A 21,221-nucleotide genomic window follows, 5' to 3' on the forward strand; every position below is an offset into this window, starting at 1 on the left:
GTCAAGCTCCTAACCCAACAGTACTTAAATAGCAATACACACTTCATCTATTTTTTGATCTACCTGTGCATGTGAAGTTAGTGAAAATGTTATTTATTTAAGGACAGACACCATTGCCCTTATGGTTTTTTGCAGTACTGAAAACAGAATTTGCTTCAAAGATGTTTGTATATCAAGAAAATTCAGGATTGATGACAACAGGATCAGTAGAGTTGTACCAATATAAAATGTGCAGAAGAATCATTGAAATAAGTTATTTATACTGAGTCAAGCAATACTGTTGAAGATGCACTGACTAATGGATTACAAAACAAGAATAACAGCTGCAACCTTACTGAGCATACTGTTGCTATAAAAAAAGCCATAGAGCTCAGGTTTGGCTCGGCAGAAGTTTGTATCTTGTAGTCACACTCTTCTTTGTGTACAAAATGAAAGCTTAGTATGGAGGTTTGAAGGCACCGTACTTGTTCTGGTCAACTTAAATGGAAATACACCATGCCCACGGGCACAGCATGTTGTTTTAATTATTGGCCAAAAAATGCCTATAAAGCAGTTGGGTAATTTTTGTTTGTTTCTTTCTTTCTGAAATGCTGCTGTCTCAGTGTAAGGCTTTGCCAGTACCTTTCCTCCTATGTGCATAGGGAGAAACTGTCTCCAGTCAGGGGTCTGAAGAAAGAGTTGTTGTCATTGGCACCAAATGTTGTCCCCAGTATATTGCCTGTGATGCTCTTCTGTCTTCTGCATATCCTAGTGAATGGCCAGTGGGGTCCTTGGTCTCCATGGTCTGCCTGCACGGTAACCTGTGGAGGAGGAATTCGTGAGAGGTCTCGCCTCTGTAACAGCCCAGAGCCACAGTATGGAGGAAAGCCATGTGTGGGAGATACCAAGCAACATGATATGTGCAATAAGAAGGATTGCCCAATTGGTTGGTATTTTGTCATTCTGTATTCAGTCTGAATAATTATTATTGCTGTTATTTCTTTAATGGATAATTATGAATTGACACTACGGAAATCTACTAATTATACCTTTGTTTCAGGAAAGCACATTTAACTATTCTGGGTGCTGTTTAGATCACTGGGATTTTATATACATTCTTAATACTGACCTATCCTGAACAAGAATGCATTTCTTAAACAGGGCTTCTATATGCTGTAATGCATTCAATTGGATGTAGCAATCTGTAATATTTTCATATTAAATCAATAGTATATTAAATGCATTGTATAACCCTAATTCTAAGGGTTTTCATAAGAGTCTGTTGTATCAGATGTGATTTAAGCTAATGAACAGATAATACCCGTTTCTTAAATGAAGTGTGTTACATGCCTTTTATGCTTCTAACTTAATTTACACTTTTATGTGTCTTTGCAAGATGGGTGTTTGTCAAATCCCTGCTTTCCTGGGGCAGAATGCAACAGTTACCCAGATGGGTCTTGGTCATGTGGGCCATGCCCAGCAGGTTACCTTGGCAATGGTACCGTCTGTGAAGATCTTGATGAGGTACTGACTTTGTTTCCATTAACATCAGGAAATCACTGTGAGATTTTCATTATTTGGGAATTGCACAGCTGTCTAATTGGTTTCTTCTTTCTTTCATTTCCTGCAGTGTATAGCTGTGTCAGATGTTTGCTTTAAGGTGAATCAGGTCCACCGCTGTGTGAACACAAATCCAGGTTTCCACTGCTTGCCATGTCCTCCACGCTATAAAGGAAGTCAGCCCTATGGTGTAGGGCTGGAAGTTGCCAAGACAGAGAAGCAAGTAGGTGATGTCAAAGAGAATTTGGTGGCTTTGAAACCAAGTAACTCTCACCTGACGATATCTGTGAATGTGATAAACTTGGGTACCAAAGATAACCTAAAATAGATAACTGCTGTTCCAGGATATTTTTGGTTCAAGTAACAAAACACTGAATTTGGGTGTGGCTTTTTTTAAGGGTTTTATTTTCTCTAGGCATCTGTACAGTTGCACCAAATGAGTGTAAAATGCCAGGAGCAAGCATTCCTCTGCTTTGCACTGCTTTCTCTCAGGTCTTTATACCTACTCTGGGGATTGGGAACTGAAGGATCGGTATCGTTCTCTCCATAAATATAATGCTGTTAATGTGGGTGTCATCAGACATATGTCTGAAGTTCTGACTCCCTAAATTCCATTGGGCCAACACCTATCAGTGGTGAAGGACAGAAGGAAGTGGAAGTGATATTGAAGACTACTGTTTGATAGACAAGACAAAAATGTTAAAATGGATGTCATGAGATGCATTCTCTTTGTTGCCATTGAATCAATCTGTGGATAGTTCAACATGTGAAGTCTAAACGTAAAACATCTGAGTAAGATTCCCAGATACCGTCAATGAAAATGAGCAAGGTGATAAGAAAAAGGTGACAAAAACTTACTAGAGGGGAATGTGAGAATTCATTAGGGTCTCTTTGATTTAAGAAAATAAGATAGTCCTTGCGTACTGACAGGCAGAACAGTAAAGGAAAAGGTGGGTACAGTCTGCTTTCTGTTGCAGTTAATTTCTGGGGATTAATGACATCTGGAAGAAAGTAGATGGAGTTCTGAAAATGTTAATCACTTTAATTGCTTTTTGAATAATGTCCAATTTTTCCTGTGGTTTGTTTTAATTCTTTTTTTTTTCATTGTGCACATTGTCTGGAGCTGAGAACTGACAGAGCAGTGTGACTTACTAACCACAATTAAAACAAAGTTCCCGTCCTTAGGCGTAGTCTAAGTAACTGGCCTGATTTTGACAAAGCTGAGGCACACGCAGCTGGCCGCGAATATCATCACGTTTTAGTGAGTATGATCTATCTGTTACAGGTCTGTGAACCTGAGAATCCATGCAAGGACAAGACACACAGCTGCCATAAATCTGCAGAGTGCATCTATCTGGGCCATTTCAGTGATCCGATGTACAAATGTGAATGTAGGACAGGTTATGCTGGAGATGGACGCATCTGTGGTGAGGATTCGGATTTGGATGGCTGGCCTAATAATAACTTGGTCTGTGCTGCTAATGCAACATACCATTGTGTGAAGGTAAGTAAAAAAGGTTGATAAAAATGCCACGCCATAATGAAATTTTCTTTTTCCAAAATAGTTGTGAATAACACTTTTCAGCATCAAGCTTGTGGTTGCTTTCTTTAAGCTTTGACTGTTACAGCATGCTCATTTTCTGGGAGATGCTGTGAAATGTGCATTCACTTAACACTAGATCCAGTAAGGGATTCTCAAAATGAAGTCCAGAGTCCTCTGCTTTGGATTTCTTCCTACTCAGCATACACAGAAGGTTGGGATGCTTGTGAATAGAGTTAGCACACTGAGCAGGAGCTGCCTAAAGCACAGGTGCAGAGCACACAGTGAGAACTAAACAGGAATCTCTGGGCTCAGGTGAGTATGAAATCCTACCTGCAAGGCTTGTAACAAGACACTGACAGCCATGTAAGGTGTACAGTTCTAAATCCTTTCTTGAACTACCCCTTCCTTTAAAAGAGTTAAGCAGATCATTAAGAGCCTGACATAAATCTTTGTCAATAGGCACCTAAGAGAGGAATGAATGAGCAATTAGACAGAAGAGTTCTTATTGCAAAAGCTCAGTGGGAGAGGATAGGAGATGCAGCCTCTCTTACCCTTCAGAGATGTGGAGTTCCAGCTCTTACCCTCCTGGGGGGAATGACCTTCCTTCCACCATTGGCTCTAGACCTGGCAGGGGACTGTTCTCCACCCTTGCTGCTGCAGCTGTGCCATTGTAGTGAAAAAGGAAATGTTACTACACTAAGGAGAAAATAAGCATCAGGGAGCCTAAAAATGGTGGTATGTAGGTTTAGCAGTGGGTGCCTACCATGGAATGTTCCCTGGAACCTGGTTCTGTGCTCGCTCACCAGAAGCACGCTATAAGTTCTCCTCGGCTCCATGTTCCTTCCAGCAGAAATGGCTCAAAAACAGTGAGCACGCTTGGGGTGTCTCATCCTGATGGAGCTACGCTGCTGTGCTAAACCAGACTGAAAGTTGTTCCAGGTCCACCAGTTTAACAATGGACCAAATAACTGTCAGGGGGCTCCTTCACCCCTTGGTTAATTCCCTGGATCCCAGTTCTGAGTGGTGGCCTCCCTGATGGCTGAGTGACAGGCACAATACAGAGGGGCTTACTCTGTTTGCAGCAGCAAATTAAGCAACTGGGATGAAGTGAGCTTTACCTGAGCAGAAGGCATCAGCAAGTGCTTGGTTTTAAACACCTACCCATGCGACCACTGATTACCTACGGGCTTTCACTGGGGCATGTGCTCAAGTATTTGCTGAATCAGTCGTGGCTACAAGGTCAATGCTTTCTCTTCTGAGATTCTTGGATTATTTCGCCCCCCCTTAGATCTGAAACACTTTGGTTTCTTCTTCTACATGTAAAAGCGATTTACCTCTAAACTGTCATGAAGTTCTATCACAACAACTTCAGATTAAATAATAAGGAAAGAAATGCAAAAACGACTGAGTTCTAGACCACTGCAGTGTTTCAAAAAACCAACCAACAAAACAAATATGGATCAAGAGACTAGGAAAGTTTGAAATCGGTCTGCTTGAGAGAATCAGGAGTCACAGGTATAATCCAGTTAAAGTTGCGAATCTGGCTTTTATCAGCAGAAGAATTTCAGAGCTTGATGGAAATTTGAGCCTCAAAAGCCCTTGCTGTAGCTGATGTCTGTTTATTGTGGATCCAGCCAATTCAGCAATTGCAGTTCATATATTCATTTTTGGTTCCTGTCATCAGAATCTGCAACACGTTGACTCAAGATGTAATGCAAATGATTAGTTTTCATTAAAAATCCAACATGCTGAACCCATTCAGAAAAAATCTGTTTTCAAAGGTTGAGTAATGGTTTCTATAATACATGTGTTGATTTAATAGACACAAGTACTTCATTTTAGGCAAAAAACCCCCACAAAACCCTTAAAAATACCAGGTATTTCCAGGTCCTGACATTCATTACAAAATATCCTAGTTGAGTAATCTGATTTTTTGAAAAAGCAAACCAAAGCTTCTTTCTTCGAGCTGATAATGGTTGAAAATTAACTTACTGTCTAAGCAAAGCTGTATGAATAAAGCAAGTAGTTGTAAATAATAAGAATAAAAGCTTAGCAATATCTTTTGGTGTAAATTTCTTTTTCATTCACATAAGAGTAGCTTTTTTTTTTTTCCATAAGAATTATCATACCAGCCCACAACTTTGTCAATAGGTGAACCAAAGAAGCATAGCTTTCAGTGGCCTTGTGCCGCAAGGTTGAGTTTCCAGGTGGAAGATGTGATATCTAATAAGTCCTCTTTCTAATGTTTAAGAGACTTTTAAAGTCCACTGGTAGGATCTCTCTCCTCTACCTGGCTACCTCTTTTTTGCAAACTTGTAGGAACTTGCTACCCATGAGGTCTACACCTTACTACTTGACTTGTATGAAATTTTACTCAAATCTATAGAGAATATAGACAGACAGACACACGTATAGACACAAACAAAGTGATTAAGCAAGGTTTTCACTAATTTCTTTCATTGTTTCAGACAAATTTTTTTTATATCTCTGGTAGCCAGTGTTGAGTTGGACAGTCAAGGCTGTTCACAGGTATTTGGTAAAAAGTGCCACAAAAATTTGTATTTGCATTGCAGTTTTGATATTTATCACCAATTTTCCAGTTCTCTTTTTCTTAAATTATCTATTTAAGAATAAATTATCTATTAGAACCACTGAGATTGAAAACAGGGCTAGGAATCTTACTGTAATATTAATTTTGTTAGGCTAAGTGTTACAAAAAAGATATTACTGCACTCTGTTGGCAGATTCAGTTTTGGGCTGAGGTAGAGATGGAATGTAAGGAAAAAGTGAGAATAACAGAGTGGGTTTTTATAGATGTACTTATTCTTAGCCAGTGGTAGAATTGCAATCCATTTTTAGCTGATTTTAGTGTTTTAAAAAGGAATACATGTTAAAAGTTTGGCAAGCTATTTCACTTCTTATTTTTTCAGTGTAACATAAGACTTGCTCGTTTAAAATAATCATTCTTCACAAAGCTGTGACACAAAATAAAGACCTACGTTTATTTGCCTTTTATTTTCAAAGCCGTGGGAGTGGAAAGGTACTGTTTTGCAGAACAGTATAAAGGCATGTTTTTCAAAACCCTTTCTTACAGTTTTCTCCTTCATTGCTGTGTACTATTTCATTCCAGTAACTTTCCATATGAACAACTATTTCTGAAGACCATCTCCTGGCTTGTATCTGTATTTTTCTGGCAACCAAACCTGGTCATTTTATGTGTAATCTTCAAACATACGTTATGAGTTGTCTATAAAAAGTTGATGTAAGAGTACATGTGTGTGCATGTGGTGTGTTTGTTCTCTGCTAGATAGTTTCATCTAAAACTTAGTGGAAACATCCCTTTAACAGAAGGAGAGCTGGGAAATAGAATGACTTGCAGATGCATTTCACTTTGCAATATGAAAGCAGCAAATGAACTACTATCTTTGGCAGCAAACAAACAGGCACTTTAAAAAGTACTTGTGATTGATTGTTTTTGTTTTATGGCCTCTGTTATATTGTATCTACTATTCTGCCCAGGCAAGTCATTCTGGCATAATTTAAACATAAAGTATTGATTATTTCTTTTGGCCAGGATAACTGCCCCCTTCTGCCAAACTCTGGCCAAGAAGACTTTGATAAAGATGGCAAAGGAGATGCCTGTGATGAGGATGATGACAATGATGGTGTCGAAGATGACAAAGTAAGATGCATTTCTGTGTCTAATATGCCTGACCTGAACATCTGGTTTTAAGGAAAGCCATTACAATAGATGAGAGCTTTATTGTTCAGAGCTTCAGCTGGGTTATTCTGCACTGCCTTCCCTGAATGATGCCTGGTGCAGAGTAAAGCTGTGTTGGGTCAAAGGAGAGTAGCACTGTGCAGAGGCAAGCAGCCTGGGCAACGTGGGGCTGAATTGTATTTTCCATATCAGCTCTGGATTCAGTTCTGTGCATGAAACAGTTTACGTGAAGGTGGTATTGGATTTTTTTATTTTGCAATGGGAGAATGATAGGTCCATTGTATTTGAAAAGCTGTACCTGAGGTTTGTTGGAAACAAGTTATAATGATATAAACACAGCCAGCATCAAGGGGTAATGATGAGTGGAAAGTACCTAGCCTGGTTCATGCTTTCCTTCTTTAGATCTGCCCACAAGACTGAAATTCATGTACCTGCAGAACCTAAAAGATAGATAGGCAATTGGTCTAAACCTGTTCTCCCTGTACACTTAGCAAAAGGACAGAGGCACTTCCAGAGTGGGACTCACCCTGCCTTTTATGAAAGTGTTTAGGATGAGTGAATTGGTTTTGGGAAACTACTGTTCCATTTTGTTCCCTTCAGAGGGAGCCTAGATGCTCTAGATCTTCAGATGGTTAAAGTTGGGTTAGAACTGTGTTCATGGAGCCTCTACTTAAAATATTTCAAACACCCAAGAATCATTTGATAAAATAATGTGTTTTAGTACATATATTTGAAAAATTGTAGCCATATTCCGTTTCATGGGCAATGTAAAATTTTGACTTGTCTCTATTTTGTCCTTGAGTGTACAAAATGTATTTCCAAGGAATTAAAAATTTTAGGCTAAAAAAAATATTTTCTAGTAAATGTTAAATCAGAGGAAAAGTAGTTTAAAGATTTATTTTTTTTCTAAATGACCTCCTTTTAGATTCTGTGATGCTGATGTAGCCCTCACTCCCACTGGTTTGGTTTTGTTCTTTGCTTTCCACACTGAGTGCTTCCTCGTGCCTGTGCAAAAGTCCATATGTAATTTGGGAATGCATGAAACATAGGAATTCTTGTTCTGGAAGACTTTCAAATTAGTGATGACACTGAAATGAAATTTTCAAAATTCTACTAAAAGGAATGGTCTTAGTGAAAAAAAATATTTTGGGTCAATGACAGGTTTTCATTGTCACTTTGCTTTTTGAAACTTTTTACATTTTATTATCATATGCAGTTTAATACAACCCACAAAAATAGTCAATCCTTGATTAAATTGAAAAATCAAAATATGTGGTTTAAAAGTGAGAATATTGATACTAGTTTGTTCCAAAAATCTCAGAGTTACAATTCTAGTTTGTTCCAAAAAATATAATATGCAGCTGAAGTTGGCCTGATTTTACAACACATTCTGATTTTATTATTTTTTTTAAATGCACGAACGAGTAATACGCTTTCATTGGAAATATCTGAGTACAGATCCAATTTAAAATGCCTGTTGCTCTCCTAGTGAGATACATGACACATTTCGCATGCCTTGTACAAAAACAGACAGTAAACCAGGCTGTACAGATGCCATACTGTTACCACCAAGATCTTCATTGTAGGTACAGCTTGTCCATTGAAAAAATAGCGGATTAATATTTTGATTTTTCGCCTTTGACCAAGATGAACAGGAAGAGTTACTGCTTCATAGTATGCTCTGATGAGTTGTGATTTACATTCTTAAATCTTCTATTTCTTCTTGCTAGGACAATTGCCCTCTTCTGTTCAACCCTCGTCAGTTTGATTATGACAAGGATGAAGTTGGTGACCGCTGTGATAATTGCCCCTATGTGCACAACCCTGCTCAGATTGACACAGATAATAATGGGGAGGGTGACTCTTGTGCTGTGGATATTGACGGAGATGGTATGCTTTCAGTTTTGCTAATTAAGAGCTGCTCTACCAGTACACTTTGCTTTATGTCCAGTAAGATGGGCTACCTGCTTTTATACATGGAATAAAATTGGGTCTAGCTTCTCGAAAATGCAGGATAAGAAAGAGAAGACAGGTTGATCTGTCCTGTGTAGTATAGTCATCCACGTAGTACCTAAATGACTACAGTGGATATTATTGAAGAATAAATCACAGCAAGTCTTTTATCAGTGTAATCTTAAAAAGAATTCTTTCCTTCGTCTGTGTTCCAAAATAATCAGGATCTAATATAACACTTCTGTTTACCTTTTTTTTCCTTTTTAGGGAGGGAAAGTAATATCAGAACATCTGTGCGGCTAAGACAATATCTGTAGGAAATTAATCTGCTTTTCCACGAACATACTGCAAAGCCCACAGTAATCCAAATACACATTTTTTTTATGTGTCCTATAATATTATTAAAGGTGTTTATTTCATCTACCAGTACGTGCCTGTATGACACAGATTTGATCAGAACTAAGGAGGGGGAAAAGCACTTAAATGTCTTTCCTTGCAGCATTTCAAATTTATGAGAATCCAGAAGTACTAGAAGTTGAAGAAATCTAGGCTTTAGATTTCCTTCATTAATGTTTTAAACTTTTGGATGCTTATCTGACTTGAACTACTGAACATTTTGAAGTCTTCTCATCCTTCTGATCATCAGGTTCTTAGTAGTACTTGTCATGCATTTGAAGAAAGATGTCATCATATGTATTGGCTGAAAGATTATGCAAATACCCAGGGACTGTATAATGTAGGAGAGGGTACTTGCATCCTTTCCAGACAGCTATGCCAACATATCTTATTTTTCTTTCTTTTCAATATATTATAGTTTTGAAGGAGAACATCAGTTATATAATAAACTGTTCCCCCTCAGGAAACTTTCATTTGAAAATTTGGCATTCTGTACAACAAATGATGCACGTGTTCTGGTAAAACAAAATTAATTAGTGCTGAGGCAGCTGAATATTAATGCAGTTGTTCCTATACAAAACTTTAGAAATTCCACCATGTTATAGTTGTGTGTTCTGTGCCATTCCTTAAAGTATCTGGGAAGAAAATCTGAATGAAATTATTTAAAAAAGAAAAATACCCCACTCACCCTTTTATCTTTTACTCTATGAAAAGGGGCTAAATTCTTAAGACATAATGAGCCCTTACTCTAGCAAAATCCCTTAATAAAATATGTATAGAAGTCTATCGTAGCAAGAAAAGTGGAATTGATGCTGTAATTTTTTGTAATATTAGCCTTTTCACTATTTCATGTTGTAGCAATCATAAAGCCTATGATCCCCTTTAGAGCCTTGCTACTCTACTGGGGACTCCTGCAGTTTATGGCTCTGTCTGTTGGTTGCTGTATCATCACTCTGATTTCTTCAATCTTTTGTTGGTTTTTTTCCTCATAGACATTTTTAATGAACGAGATAATTGTCCTTACGTCTATAACACAGACCAGAGTGATACAGATGGTGATGGAGTTGGTGATCAGTGTGATAACTGCCCATTGATGCATAATCCTGACCAGGTAAATGTTAGACATGGTTTCCTTAATGGTAATGTCAGAACAAGGGCAGAGAAAAGAACACGGGAATTTCTATCGGTCCCTATTTGCTGTAGAGCTGAAGAGGTGGATCTATATTGCTCACTTGCGTATCTCAGGTTGTCAGATCTCTTTGCATCAGGGAAGTAGAGTGATGATGCCTTTAATCCATCTTCAAGGCTTTGGTGAACTGTTTTCTTCCTCTGTGGCAAGTGAGAACTGCCTCAGGGCTGCATTTGGTATGCTTGAGTTTGTTGGTCCATGCACAGATAAGTAATATCAAGCATACAGAAGCAATCAGAAAATGTGCTTTCCAAACTGCAGCTCCCCTGTGATCTCTAGAATGAGAGCAATGAGGATCATGGCTGAAAGCCTGCTGTGGAAATGTCTTGGTGACCAGATCTTGTGCACTGATGGTAGAATAAGTAGCTATAGGAGTTTGAAGTTAATGTTTCTGCTTTAAACATGGTTGTCATCATGATATCCCTTGTCTCCAGAGAAGTCCTTGAAGAAAAATGTTGAAAAATTAAGTACCAGGCTATCCATACTTTCATGTTTAGTAACAATAATAAATGTACTTACTTTTGATTATTTATATTTTTTTGTAGACTGATGCAGATAATGACCTTGTTGGTGACCAGTGTGACAACAATGAGGACATAGATGAAGATGGCCACCAGAACAATCAAGATAACTGCCCTTACATCCCCAATGCTAACCAGGCTGACCATGATAAAGATGGCAAAGGAGATGCCTGTGATCCTGATGATGACAATGATGGTGTCCCAGATGACAGGGACAATTGTCGCCTCAGGTACAACCCTGAGCAGGAGGACTCTGATGGTAAGAACAATGTCATATGAATGAAAGACTTCATACTGAGCTGCTTCATACTTCAAACTGTGAGCTGCTTTTGACATTTGAGACACTGTGGACTTCAGTGGAACTGCACTGGCCAGTTTGGTCCAGAGTTAGAGCATTAGGAAACCTCTTTGATAGGGGCTCAAATGTGCATATATTTATTTATAGAAGAACCCCTTTAAGAAACTTAGAATAAAATTTAAAACAAAAATCAAAATCCACTTTTTTTAATGTATTTCTGATTTTCACTTTGAGTTGTGAAATTCAAAGTGAAAAAAATTTGGGAAAATATTTCAAATAGCTTGAATTTCAGATGTCTTAAAAATGAAAAATGAGCTGTTCTGCTTTCAAAACAAGTTGTCTTCTGAAAATTAAAATGAAAAAAAATATGGTGTAGATATGGTGTAATATTTCATTTCAGAAATATTCCAGAATAAGGCTGCCCCCAAAATTGAGGTAGCTTGTTATAGGCTGGATCTTGCAAAAGAGACTACATTTATGTATGGAGCAAGTATTCACAAAAAGAGTAAATTTAAACAGTTTAGCCAGCTCATCACTGTCATTAGCGGCAGGTCCAACAGAAATCTTGGAAAGGCGATAAATAAATCCAAAAGCTGCTCCCACGCTCTTGCAGATATGAGCTATAGCATATAAAGATGAGGCCCTGGAGAGAGCTGTTGGACGTGGCTGGATAAACAAATGCTTTCTGGCTTTCCTTGACAGGGAATCAATGTTGTCAACAGCAGCTCAGTACCAAATGAATGTCAGCTGGACTTTCAGTGAATAACTAGATTCTCCTGTGACTTAGAATTACCTCTTTGATATTGGCAAAGGGAATAAAATTGAAAGTTCGTTCTCTTTTCTCCAATAAGTGCTAAGACAAACAGGTGCAGGAGCACGTAGCTGGCCAGGATTTGGAGTTCTCCATTGCTGATTGCCAGGGTGGAAAATGGGACCATTTTACCACATATCTGAACTGCAGAAAGTCTTTGAGACATAGATGCTTCATCTTTCTCTAACTACCTTTTTTTTTTTTCCATCTGTTGCCTAAAATTCACTCTGCTTTCTCTCTGAAAGCTTTATACTTGGATAATGCTATGCTGATTAGGCATAGTGATGTAGCTTTCCATTTGTCCGTGAAGCATCTAGTAGTAGATCAACAATGAATGAGCCGGATCATTGCTGTTTCCTATTGTGTTAATTCCCATGTTGTTACAGACGTCACAAACTCTTACGTTAAAAAAAGCAGATGCTCAGCTATATGAGGACAGAAACAAATAAATGGCAGTTCTGTTTTTACATTACCCAGTGTAATATCCAGTGGTTTCTGTTGTAAAAATGAGAGCCATTTGTGAATTTGTATACTTGTCTAGCCAAGTTTTTCTACTTGATTTTTTCAAGTGCTTGTACTATTGTATGCCACTGAATAACAGTGTCATTGTCAATGAGGTAATTTTTTAGATACCTCCTTTCACCACCTGCTATTCAAGGCAAGTTACACTTATTGGTTTCCACCAAAATCATGGGTAAATTAAGAAAGGAGTTTATTTTATTTTTTTTAAATGTTGTGTGTAGTAAAAGTGTTGAGCAGCAGCACAACTGTAGCAAAGCTCTATGGATGTATTTTTAGATTCTCTAAAAAACTTCTTGTGATTCATATAACAAAACTTAATAATTCCATTCCTCCAAGGTTAGTCCTGTAAGATACAGTGCTTCTTTCTTTTTTCCTATGTTTTTCTGAAGCACTACATTTTTTAGAAGACAAATTGTTCTACGCACAAATGAAAGAGTGATTCAGCATGTATGCATATTTTACTGCAATACCGACCCACTTACTTTTGACATAGATGTGACATTTCCGCAATCTGAAGTACCTTGGATTGTGGCTGAAGGAATCTTGAGACAAAGATAAAAGAGTCTAAAAAAAAAAGTTTAACATCTTCAGTTTTATATAAGAATTTAGTAATGTGCAGGAAGATTAGGATTTTAACACTTGTTTGAATTCATTTACACTGCACATATTAAAATGTGGCATTGTGTCCACATCTGGGACAAATCAAAAAGAAAATGTAATACAAGCATTAGTGAATTACATCAATATAGCAAACTTCCAACTTTTCTCACCCCAATTCTAAAGCAGCGTTATCAACTGGTGCCAGATTGATCACTGTCATAAACCACTGATGGGACAGTTTTATTAGCAATGATTTTGGCGCTCATCCAAGCTGATGACTTTTTCCAGTCATTACCAGCACCATTTCAAATGGACTTTCAGAGAAGGAAGCTTTTCTTGGACTAAATTGGAGCATTCTTTGAGAAACAAGAGGATAACATGCCCATATGTATTATAAATTTCTTCCATCAGTGGGAGAGCTCTTATGAAGGCTGGATAAATTGCTAACAATTGCATTTGTTTATTCACATTGCTTATAGGTGATGGCAGAGGTGATATTTGCAAAGATGACTTTGACAATGACAACGTCCCGGATATTTATGATGTATGCCCTGAAAACAATGCCATCAGTGAAACTGATTTCAGAAAGTTCCAGATGGTCCCCCTGGACCCCAAGGGAACAGCTCAGATTGATCCCAACTGGGTTATTCGCCACCAAGGCAAGGAACTGGTGCAGACTGCCAACTCTGATCCTGGAATAGCCGTAGGTGAGTATCAGATGTCAGACATCACCTTTGGAAAAGTAACCAGTGATTTGGTAACAAGGAAGGGAAAAAAAACCCAGTAGATAAACAAGACCTTTTTGGTGCTGCAAGCTTTGGACTGACACACAGGGACAGTATATATGCCCAAATTGAAAACAGCTCAATGCTGCTTGCCTTTGACCATCTCATCACTAACACACATAAAATACGCAGTTGAAGAACTTGATATAAGTATAGTGCCTACTGTCTTCAGCACCCCTTGTAAACAACTTATTTCTCTCCGGAAGCCTTCATGCGATAGGTAGGCAAGTGCAATTACCTCCTCTCCTACAGGTAAGGAAACTGAAAAAGATAGCTTACAACTCCTGGCAAAACTCAGGATAGAGCTGGGACTCTTGGGCGTGGGCAGCAAGACTCAGCATTGTAACTTGATGGTTTGTCTCTTTTGTCCTCTCCCAGGCTACGATGAGTTCAGCTCTGTTGACTTCAGTGGGACGTTCTATGTTAACACAGACCGTGATGATGACTATGCTGGCTTTGTGTTTGGCTACCAGTCCAGCAGCCGGTTTTATGTTCTGATGTGGAAGCAGGTCACTCAGACCTACTGGGAGGACAAACCCACCAGGGCTTACGGCTATTCTGGTGTGTCCCTTAAAGTAGTGAATTCTACAACCGGTACTGGTGAACACTTGAGAAATGCTCTCTGGCACACAGGAAACACCCCTGGACAGGTGAGAGATTTAAAACTTCAGGCCAACAATGCATGACTAATACTTTAAAAAAAGGGGGGTGTCTCGAAAAGAATTTCCTTTCACACCTCAATTTTTTTGCAGATGTTTATCAGCTTTTCTTCAATTCCCATATTACTAATGTCAATATTAACATTTGCATTGTGTTTCAAAGAAAACATTACACATATAAAAAAATTATGAATGGAAAAAATGACATATATAAAAGGGAAGGTGTGGTGTGGTCCAATGAAAAAGGAATGAGAGGTCTCAGTTATCCACAAATCCTTTGTGACCTCTGTATTGGCACTTGCTTCTTCAGCTTTCCAGCTTGTTTTAATTGTACGTGGTTTAGAGTTCAGTAACCAGTAACAGCCAAAGAGAAAAGAAATGAAAACAAAGAGAAAAACTGCTGCTGTTCCAAACAGGGCTGAGCCATGGAAGAAACTTGTGCCTTTTGGAAATTAAGTCACTGGCGCTTCGCACGTGGATAGGAATTTCACACTTTGGAGCTCCTTGCAGGAAGTGAGAGATTTCAAGGAGCAGGCCAGAGGCAGTAACATCTGTGCAAGCTGCAGTCCCTCCGCTTCAGTGGAGGCACTCGTACAGATAGGAAAAGTAGCATTGACTCTGGCAGCGTGGGTGTGTACGTGCAAACAGGGGCAGGACTTCCTAAGGGGAGTCAGGTTCAATGCTGTAATGGTCTTCAGTGACTCCAGCCATGAAACTACAGATGAGTAACTGATCAATAATTTAAGACAGAAATTTTCATTACTCTCACTCTATAAAAGAGGTCTGCTGATAATACCATCAAATGTTAAACAGTATTTTCAGTTTCATGCTCTGCAGCAAATAAGCGTTGGCTGTGTACAGTTACTATAGTGGATGTACAGTTACTGGAGCACAGTCTGTTTCTAATAAATCATTTGTATTCCTACTGTAGGTGCGTACTTTGTGGCATGATCCCAAGAACATTGGCTGGAAAGATTATACTGCATACAGGTGGCATTTGATTCATAGGCCTAAAACGGGATTAATAAAGTAAGAAATGTTTCTGCACCTCTATATTTTCTAGTAGCAAAACTTTTGTCTTTGATATAAGAGCTACGTTATCAAGTTTTTTGTTCTGGTAATGATGATACTTACGTGACAGTTTGTTCCGATATTTTGGGAACATTTTGTTATCTTTAGAATAAGTTATTTTCCTCTTCAGATCTATTTAATTTAGTCTGGCTGGTTCAGTATTTACATCAGCTAAATAGTCTTAAATGAAAGAAAAAAATAAAGTTCTTTCTCAATAGCTCTTCTTTAAAGGGACAAAAAATTCCTGAGGAAAACTCAAAGCAAGATTAGCCCCAGCGTCTGGAATTCAAACAAATGAAATTAATTAGAAACATCAGAATTGCCACAGGGAAGTAGGCCAACGGCCTGTCTTCTTCAGCATCCTGTCTCCCATAGCGGCTTATACGAGATACTGCAGAAGTAGCCATGAGCACATCTGTAATGCACACAACAAGGAGCTACGACATATGACTTTTCTTGGAGTCCAGCTGTTTATCTGGTGTTCCAAAGAATGAGCATGGACTGTCCATGTCAATTTTATCTTCTTCTAACTACTGTAACTGTAAAGGACGTTTTTGATGGGGCAGACTCTGACCATACCCCTTAAGGTCTTGTTTGTGCTTATGAACAGGGGAGTTTCATTTGGCTGTGAAAGACATAGGGTAGACAAATTTGGATAGAGTAAGTTATCTTGTTCTTGGAAAGAAAAGAGTTTCTTCATGCATCAAAGTATTGCAGTGCAAAGCATTGACCGATGCAGGTCTAAAGGAAACTTGATTTTTTTTTCATTCGTGTTGCTGTTACCTGTATCTTCCTTTGCAGAATCTACTTAGTATCAGACAAAGCATGTTTCAACTGCTATCCCATTAGATCAACCTAGTATAACATGACCATTTATATGGTCCAGGGCATTAAATTCCTTCATTCTTTAGGGTATTTTTATAGAAAAAAAATAAATAAGCCCAACTATTTCACTAATGTAGTCATGAAACCATTTTATTTGTACAGAAACAGCGATTTAGCATTAACATGATTAGATCTGCATAATTTTTTTTTTTTGTTGGGATGAATAATTTATTAAACTCTTCCCATTGTTTTGGGTTCTTTACATTTTGAGAATTTTGTTAAATAGGGTTACATGAACATGAAAACCTGTCAGTCTTTTTGCTGTTCTTTTTACCATCCGTTAAATCCTCTTTTCAGGGAGCAATTTCGTACTTGTCTTTGGGCACCTTTCAGAAAATAAAACACTTCAAGGTAGAGCAAGTGCTGGACCTGCCTTTCTGCCTAAGTAGAAATCTGTCCCTAACCCTTGAGTTACAGGAGGTTGCTCTAGTGTGTTCACGTGAAGCCATCCTGCTTTGTATAACTAATGTATTGTCAGTTGAAGCAGGACAATAATCACTTTCTCCAGAGAGTGCTCTAATTAACAGACTATAGAGTCGCTTCTCATTTGGCCCTAAGGCTATTTTAAGAGCCTGAGATCCGAAGAACCTTGACTGTCTCAAGGTCTCCCATGAGAAGTGGAGAATCCAAGTTCAAGGAACTGCAGTCTGTTTGATAGAGAAGGAAAATGAAGAGATGTCTTTAGAGGTCTTCTGGCTCCAGGGTGGATGCCTGAAACACTACAAAAAAAACCCAAAACACACCAACCCAAAAAACCCCCACCCCAAGTTCTCCCTCTTTTACAATTTATTATTAGTCTAGCTGTTAGTGTCCAAATCCTTCCATCTTTCATTAAGCTCTAAAAATGTCTGAAATTGAGATTCATCGTGTCTCCAATTAATGTTTTCTTTCACTCTAAAGGGAGTTCTTCCAATTCCTGATGTTGACCCTTGCACCTAAAGATAAATAAATCAGCTGTTCACACAGCTGTAAAGACGACTTTGTTAAGTGATGTGGCGAGGTCTTGTATTAACTTCTGAGTTCACAGGGACAGGGTCTTATCAATGAGTACTAGTACATCACATAGTTCATTCCAGGAGACATGACTGTTCTAAATAAAGAATTGGGAAATCTTTTGCAGATGGTTTGCATAAAATTACTTATGGAACAATTCCACTGCTTCTGATTAATGTGTTGTGGCTGCCGGCCAGGTGGGTGTGAAATAGAGATGAGAAGCAATCCTTACAATGAAGTTGGGTTGTCTGGTGCCTTGTTAAAAATAATTCTGTTTCAGTTCTTGGGAACTTTCACCAGCCCTTAGCACTGGACTCTGCATTATCCTCCTTGTCTAATTTAAATCATATTCTTTTTTACAGAGTTTTAGTGTATGAAGGGAAACAAGTCATGGTGGATTCTGGACCAATCTATGATACAACCTTTGCTGGTGGACGATTAGGTCTCTTTGTCTTCTCTCAAGAGATGGTCTATTTCTCTGACCTCAAATATGAATGCAGAGGTTAGTTACAGAAAATGTCTGGAAAATGCTGAAACCTTTGATAACCTGTGGAGCAAGCACGGAATATGGAAATGAAAAGTATCCTCTAGTAATGGAAAGCAATCTGTAATATTAGTAAACCTTGATTTGTTGAAATACCACAAATGCCCTTTGCCCCTGTAGTAATCTCACTTTGAATAACAAAACCCAGATGTCTAATACTACCCACCTGGAAAAAATGAAATAGAAATATCTGAGCGAGAGACGTGCTTAGAATTCGCTCTGTATATCCACTTCCCTTTGTAGGCTATTTCAGTGTCTCGTGCGCGCAGAGAGCTACTACTTCTTGATCACCCCTCTTTCAACAGGCATGAAGGAGACAAGAGATATTTTTAACGAGCATGTGTGACTATAGTGCCTTATTCAAAATGTTTTGAAATACAGAAAATGCTTTTCCGGGTTTTCTCATATATGATTTTTTTTATGTACATTTAGATACATAGGTGCACATACACATATGTGTGTGTCTCTGTCTGTATAGGCAGATACCTATTTATATAAAAATGTCTTCACATTTGTAGGAAAGTGCAGAACAGGAAGCATTGTGCTGCATCCTTATAGAGTATCATGCTGGAGCTCTCTTCTTGTGTAGTTGACTTTCTAACCGACTAAACCAACCACAGCTAATATCTTTTCTTCCCATTTCTTTCAGATGCTTGAGCAATGGTTGCTGCATTACCAGCAAAGTACTGTAAATGCTATGCAACCTGGACACCTCAGTACATCCTGGTACTCCCAGTTTCTATTTTTGTGTACCTCCTGTCCTCTGTCCTCGTGCTCCACTCACCAGGTACTTCCCTCCTGCCAGAAGTGCCTCAGCCATCCCTCCACCCAAGTGCCTTCTCACAGCCAGGACTAATGAAACCTAAACGTGAGCGTCCAACCCACCACAGAAGCAAAAGCAGATTGATACATTAGAACACTTTTGTACAGTGAAAACTTAGCAAAACACGTTTGTTTGTTTGTTTTTTTGTCTTTTTTAAGGAATGACGTTTACATATAAAAATGTAATTACTTAATGTATTTATATATATGGAGAAAAAGAGGGGGGTGATGATTATTAGTCATTGTCTTTAAGTGAGGAAAAAGGTGTTTGAATAACTTTAGTTGTATGGTTGACTCTTCCTTGCTCTGATCAGTGCTGGACTTCAGTAACACAAAGCCTGGGGTCTAATTTTAACAAAGTAATGGAGGGCAGCGCCAACAATATCTATAATAACAATGATAATGCCTTTGAATAATAAAGTAAAGGTCATTGATGAACATATCATGATCCAAAAAGATGTTCTTTAGTTGACAAGGATGCTCTTAATAACACCCATTAGAATTACAGTAGGTAGAAATGTCAAATTTGCAACCTAAAGCATTGTCTTGTAGAGACTTAATTCAGGCCAAACAGAACTGAACTAGAAACTCACATGGGAAAGGGAAGAGTGATTCATTTAAACATCCAAAGCTATCACTACTGTCTGACTTGCAAAAAAATATTTCCAGTTGTTCCCTTTCCATCATATTTTGCATTTCCTTGTAATAAAGAATACACCATAATCACGTGGAGCAAAATGAACCTGAACCACTTTCCCACCTCTGCTGCAGAAAGCACTTTGACATCCTGAATCCTGATGTGGGTTTTTGAAAAGGTGGCAAGGCCACTGTTACTTAATTTGGTAACATATGAATTTAAGGTTCCATTTATAAATATTTTGTTAGTATTTATTATGATTATCACACTGAGCTACCTTCTCTGATAATTTATTTTAAAGCATGTCGTATCAGTATACGTTCATCATATCAGTATACATATCACCAGTAATACGTTCACAAATAATGTTATTTTAAAGCTATTTTTAAAAGCATATCACAACATTTAGATATTGTCAAAGCATAGTATACACTTAAGTATAGTTTCATGGGTTATATTCATGTATGCTTTAAAGTTAAATGAATAATAATAACGAATTTATAAATGGAACCTTAATATATATCCAGTTACCCTATTTTTAATATTTTATATTGTTATCTTTGTCTGCTGTATATAGCACTTCTTAAATAATGCTGAAGGGATACCAGTGTTTATTCTAAACAGATACAACAGTTACTCAGATACACAATAGTATAAACTTGTTTAACACTTTTTTTTTTGTTTTGTTTAAGTTGTATGAGCTTTGTTCACAAAAAGAACACACGCTGGTGTAATTTTATTCATAGATGGGTTTACTAATAGAATAATACAGTACCTCTGCCGCCTTATAGGGCACAGTGAGCTAAATGTTGAATCAACTTTTTCTCCCTTGAAATAGATTTTCTTGCTATATTCATTAGAGAGGAATCCACAGTTGCTGGCTGTATTGCACATTTTATAGTGTTCATATTATCAACTCTTTTTTTGTTTCAGTTTTATTTTGTTGCTGGTGTGTGATTTTGTTTTCTTTTTTTTTTTTTTTTTCTCCAAATCCTCTTAATGAGGTTTTTAAATGTTTCAGTTTCTTACTCTTGGTGTTTCAATTTGTATCCCCAAGTCCCAAGCAGAAGGGAGGGTGACTTCATTAAATGTAATGACTGTAATGGCTGTGTAGGGTTTTTTGTTTTGTCAGAGAGGGACATCAATGTGGGGGTGAAGATGTTAATATTTGGACTGTATCATAATTTTCCTATTTTATGTAAATTATTTATGATGTTTTTTAATTTCTTTTTCATTTTTTTCCTTGCAAGTGTGTGTGAGAGAGAGTGAGATCAATGAAATTTCATTTTGTTTTGCCAAAGATTGTAAATAATTATTTATTTGTTTACACGGACGGAACTTTATCATTTAACGTCCTGATTCATTTAGTCAGATCCTCATTTTTTATATATATATATATATAAAGAAATTAATGATAGGAAATAAACTGTAAAAAGGTTTTATAAACAAAATTCTCTTTACCTTTTTTATAGTTAAAATGTTTCTTTAAAGGAAATATTCCGTTCCCCAAAGCCCTCAGTTAAATAAGCCTCTTGCCTTGCTATAAGCCAGTTCATGTCAAGCAAACCAGCAAAGCTGTTGCTTGGTTACAAATCAGCAACTGTCCTCTAAGGTTATAAACAGCAGGTTTCCTAGTCTCTCTGACAAGTCATCATTCCCCATGATGTTTTTATCTGGCAAACTATCCCAAGTTTTCTTTATGGCATTGCGACTGAGAAATTTTGGTCCTGCT

General features: G+C 37.8%; 1 protein-coding gene across 2 annotated transcripts in view; it reads left to right on the plus strand.

Moving 5' to 3' along the window:
• THBS2 (thrombospondin 2) overlaps positions 1 to 20,592 on the plus strand; it is a 33,801-nt gene extending 13,209 nt beyond the window's left edge. For both annotated transcript variants that reach the window (XM_074580200.1, XM_074580199.1), the window contains exons 10-22: positions 752 to 925; positions 1,376 to 1,503; positions 1,610 to 1,762; positions 2,825 to 3,043; positions 6,657 to 6,764; positions 8,534 to 8,693; positions 10,145 to 10,263; positions 10,887 to 11,121; positions 13,573 to 13,800; positions 14,257 to 14,528; positions 15,469 to 15,566; positions 17,849 to 17,988; positions 18,680 to 20,592. In XM_074580200.1, the coding sequence (XP_074436301.1) occupies positions 752 to 925; positions 1,376 to 1,503; positions 1,610 to 1,762; positions 2,825 to 3,043; positions 6,657 to 6,764; positions 8,534 to 8,693; positions 10,145 to 10,263; positions 10,887 to 11,121; positions 13,573 to 13,800; positions 14,257 to 14,528; positions 15,469 to 15,566; positions 17,849 to 17,988; positions 18,680 to 18,687 (2,042 nt within the window). In that variant the 3' untranslated portion in view covers positions 18,688 to 20,592. The remainder of the gene's footprint in view (positions 1 to 751; positions 926 to 1,375; positions 1,504 to 1,609; positions 1,763 to 2,824; positions 3,044 to 6,656; positions 6,765 to 8,533; positions 8,694 to 10,144; positions 10,264 to 10,886; positions 11,122 to 13,572; positions 13,801 to 14,256; positions 14,529 to 15,468; positions 15,567 to 17,848; positions 17,989 to 18,679) is intronic.
• Positions 20,593 to 21,221: the final 629 nt, after the last annotated feature.

The sequence above is a fragment of the Larus michahellis genome, chromosome 3 (assembly GCF_964199755.1).
Source record: "Larus michahellis chromosome 3, bLarMic1.1, whole genome shotgun sequence".
NCBI lineage: Eukaryota > Metazoa > Chordata > Aves > Charadriiformes > Laridae > Larus > Larus michahellis.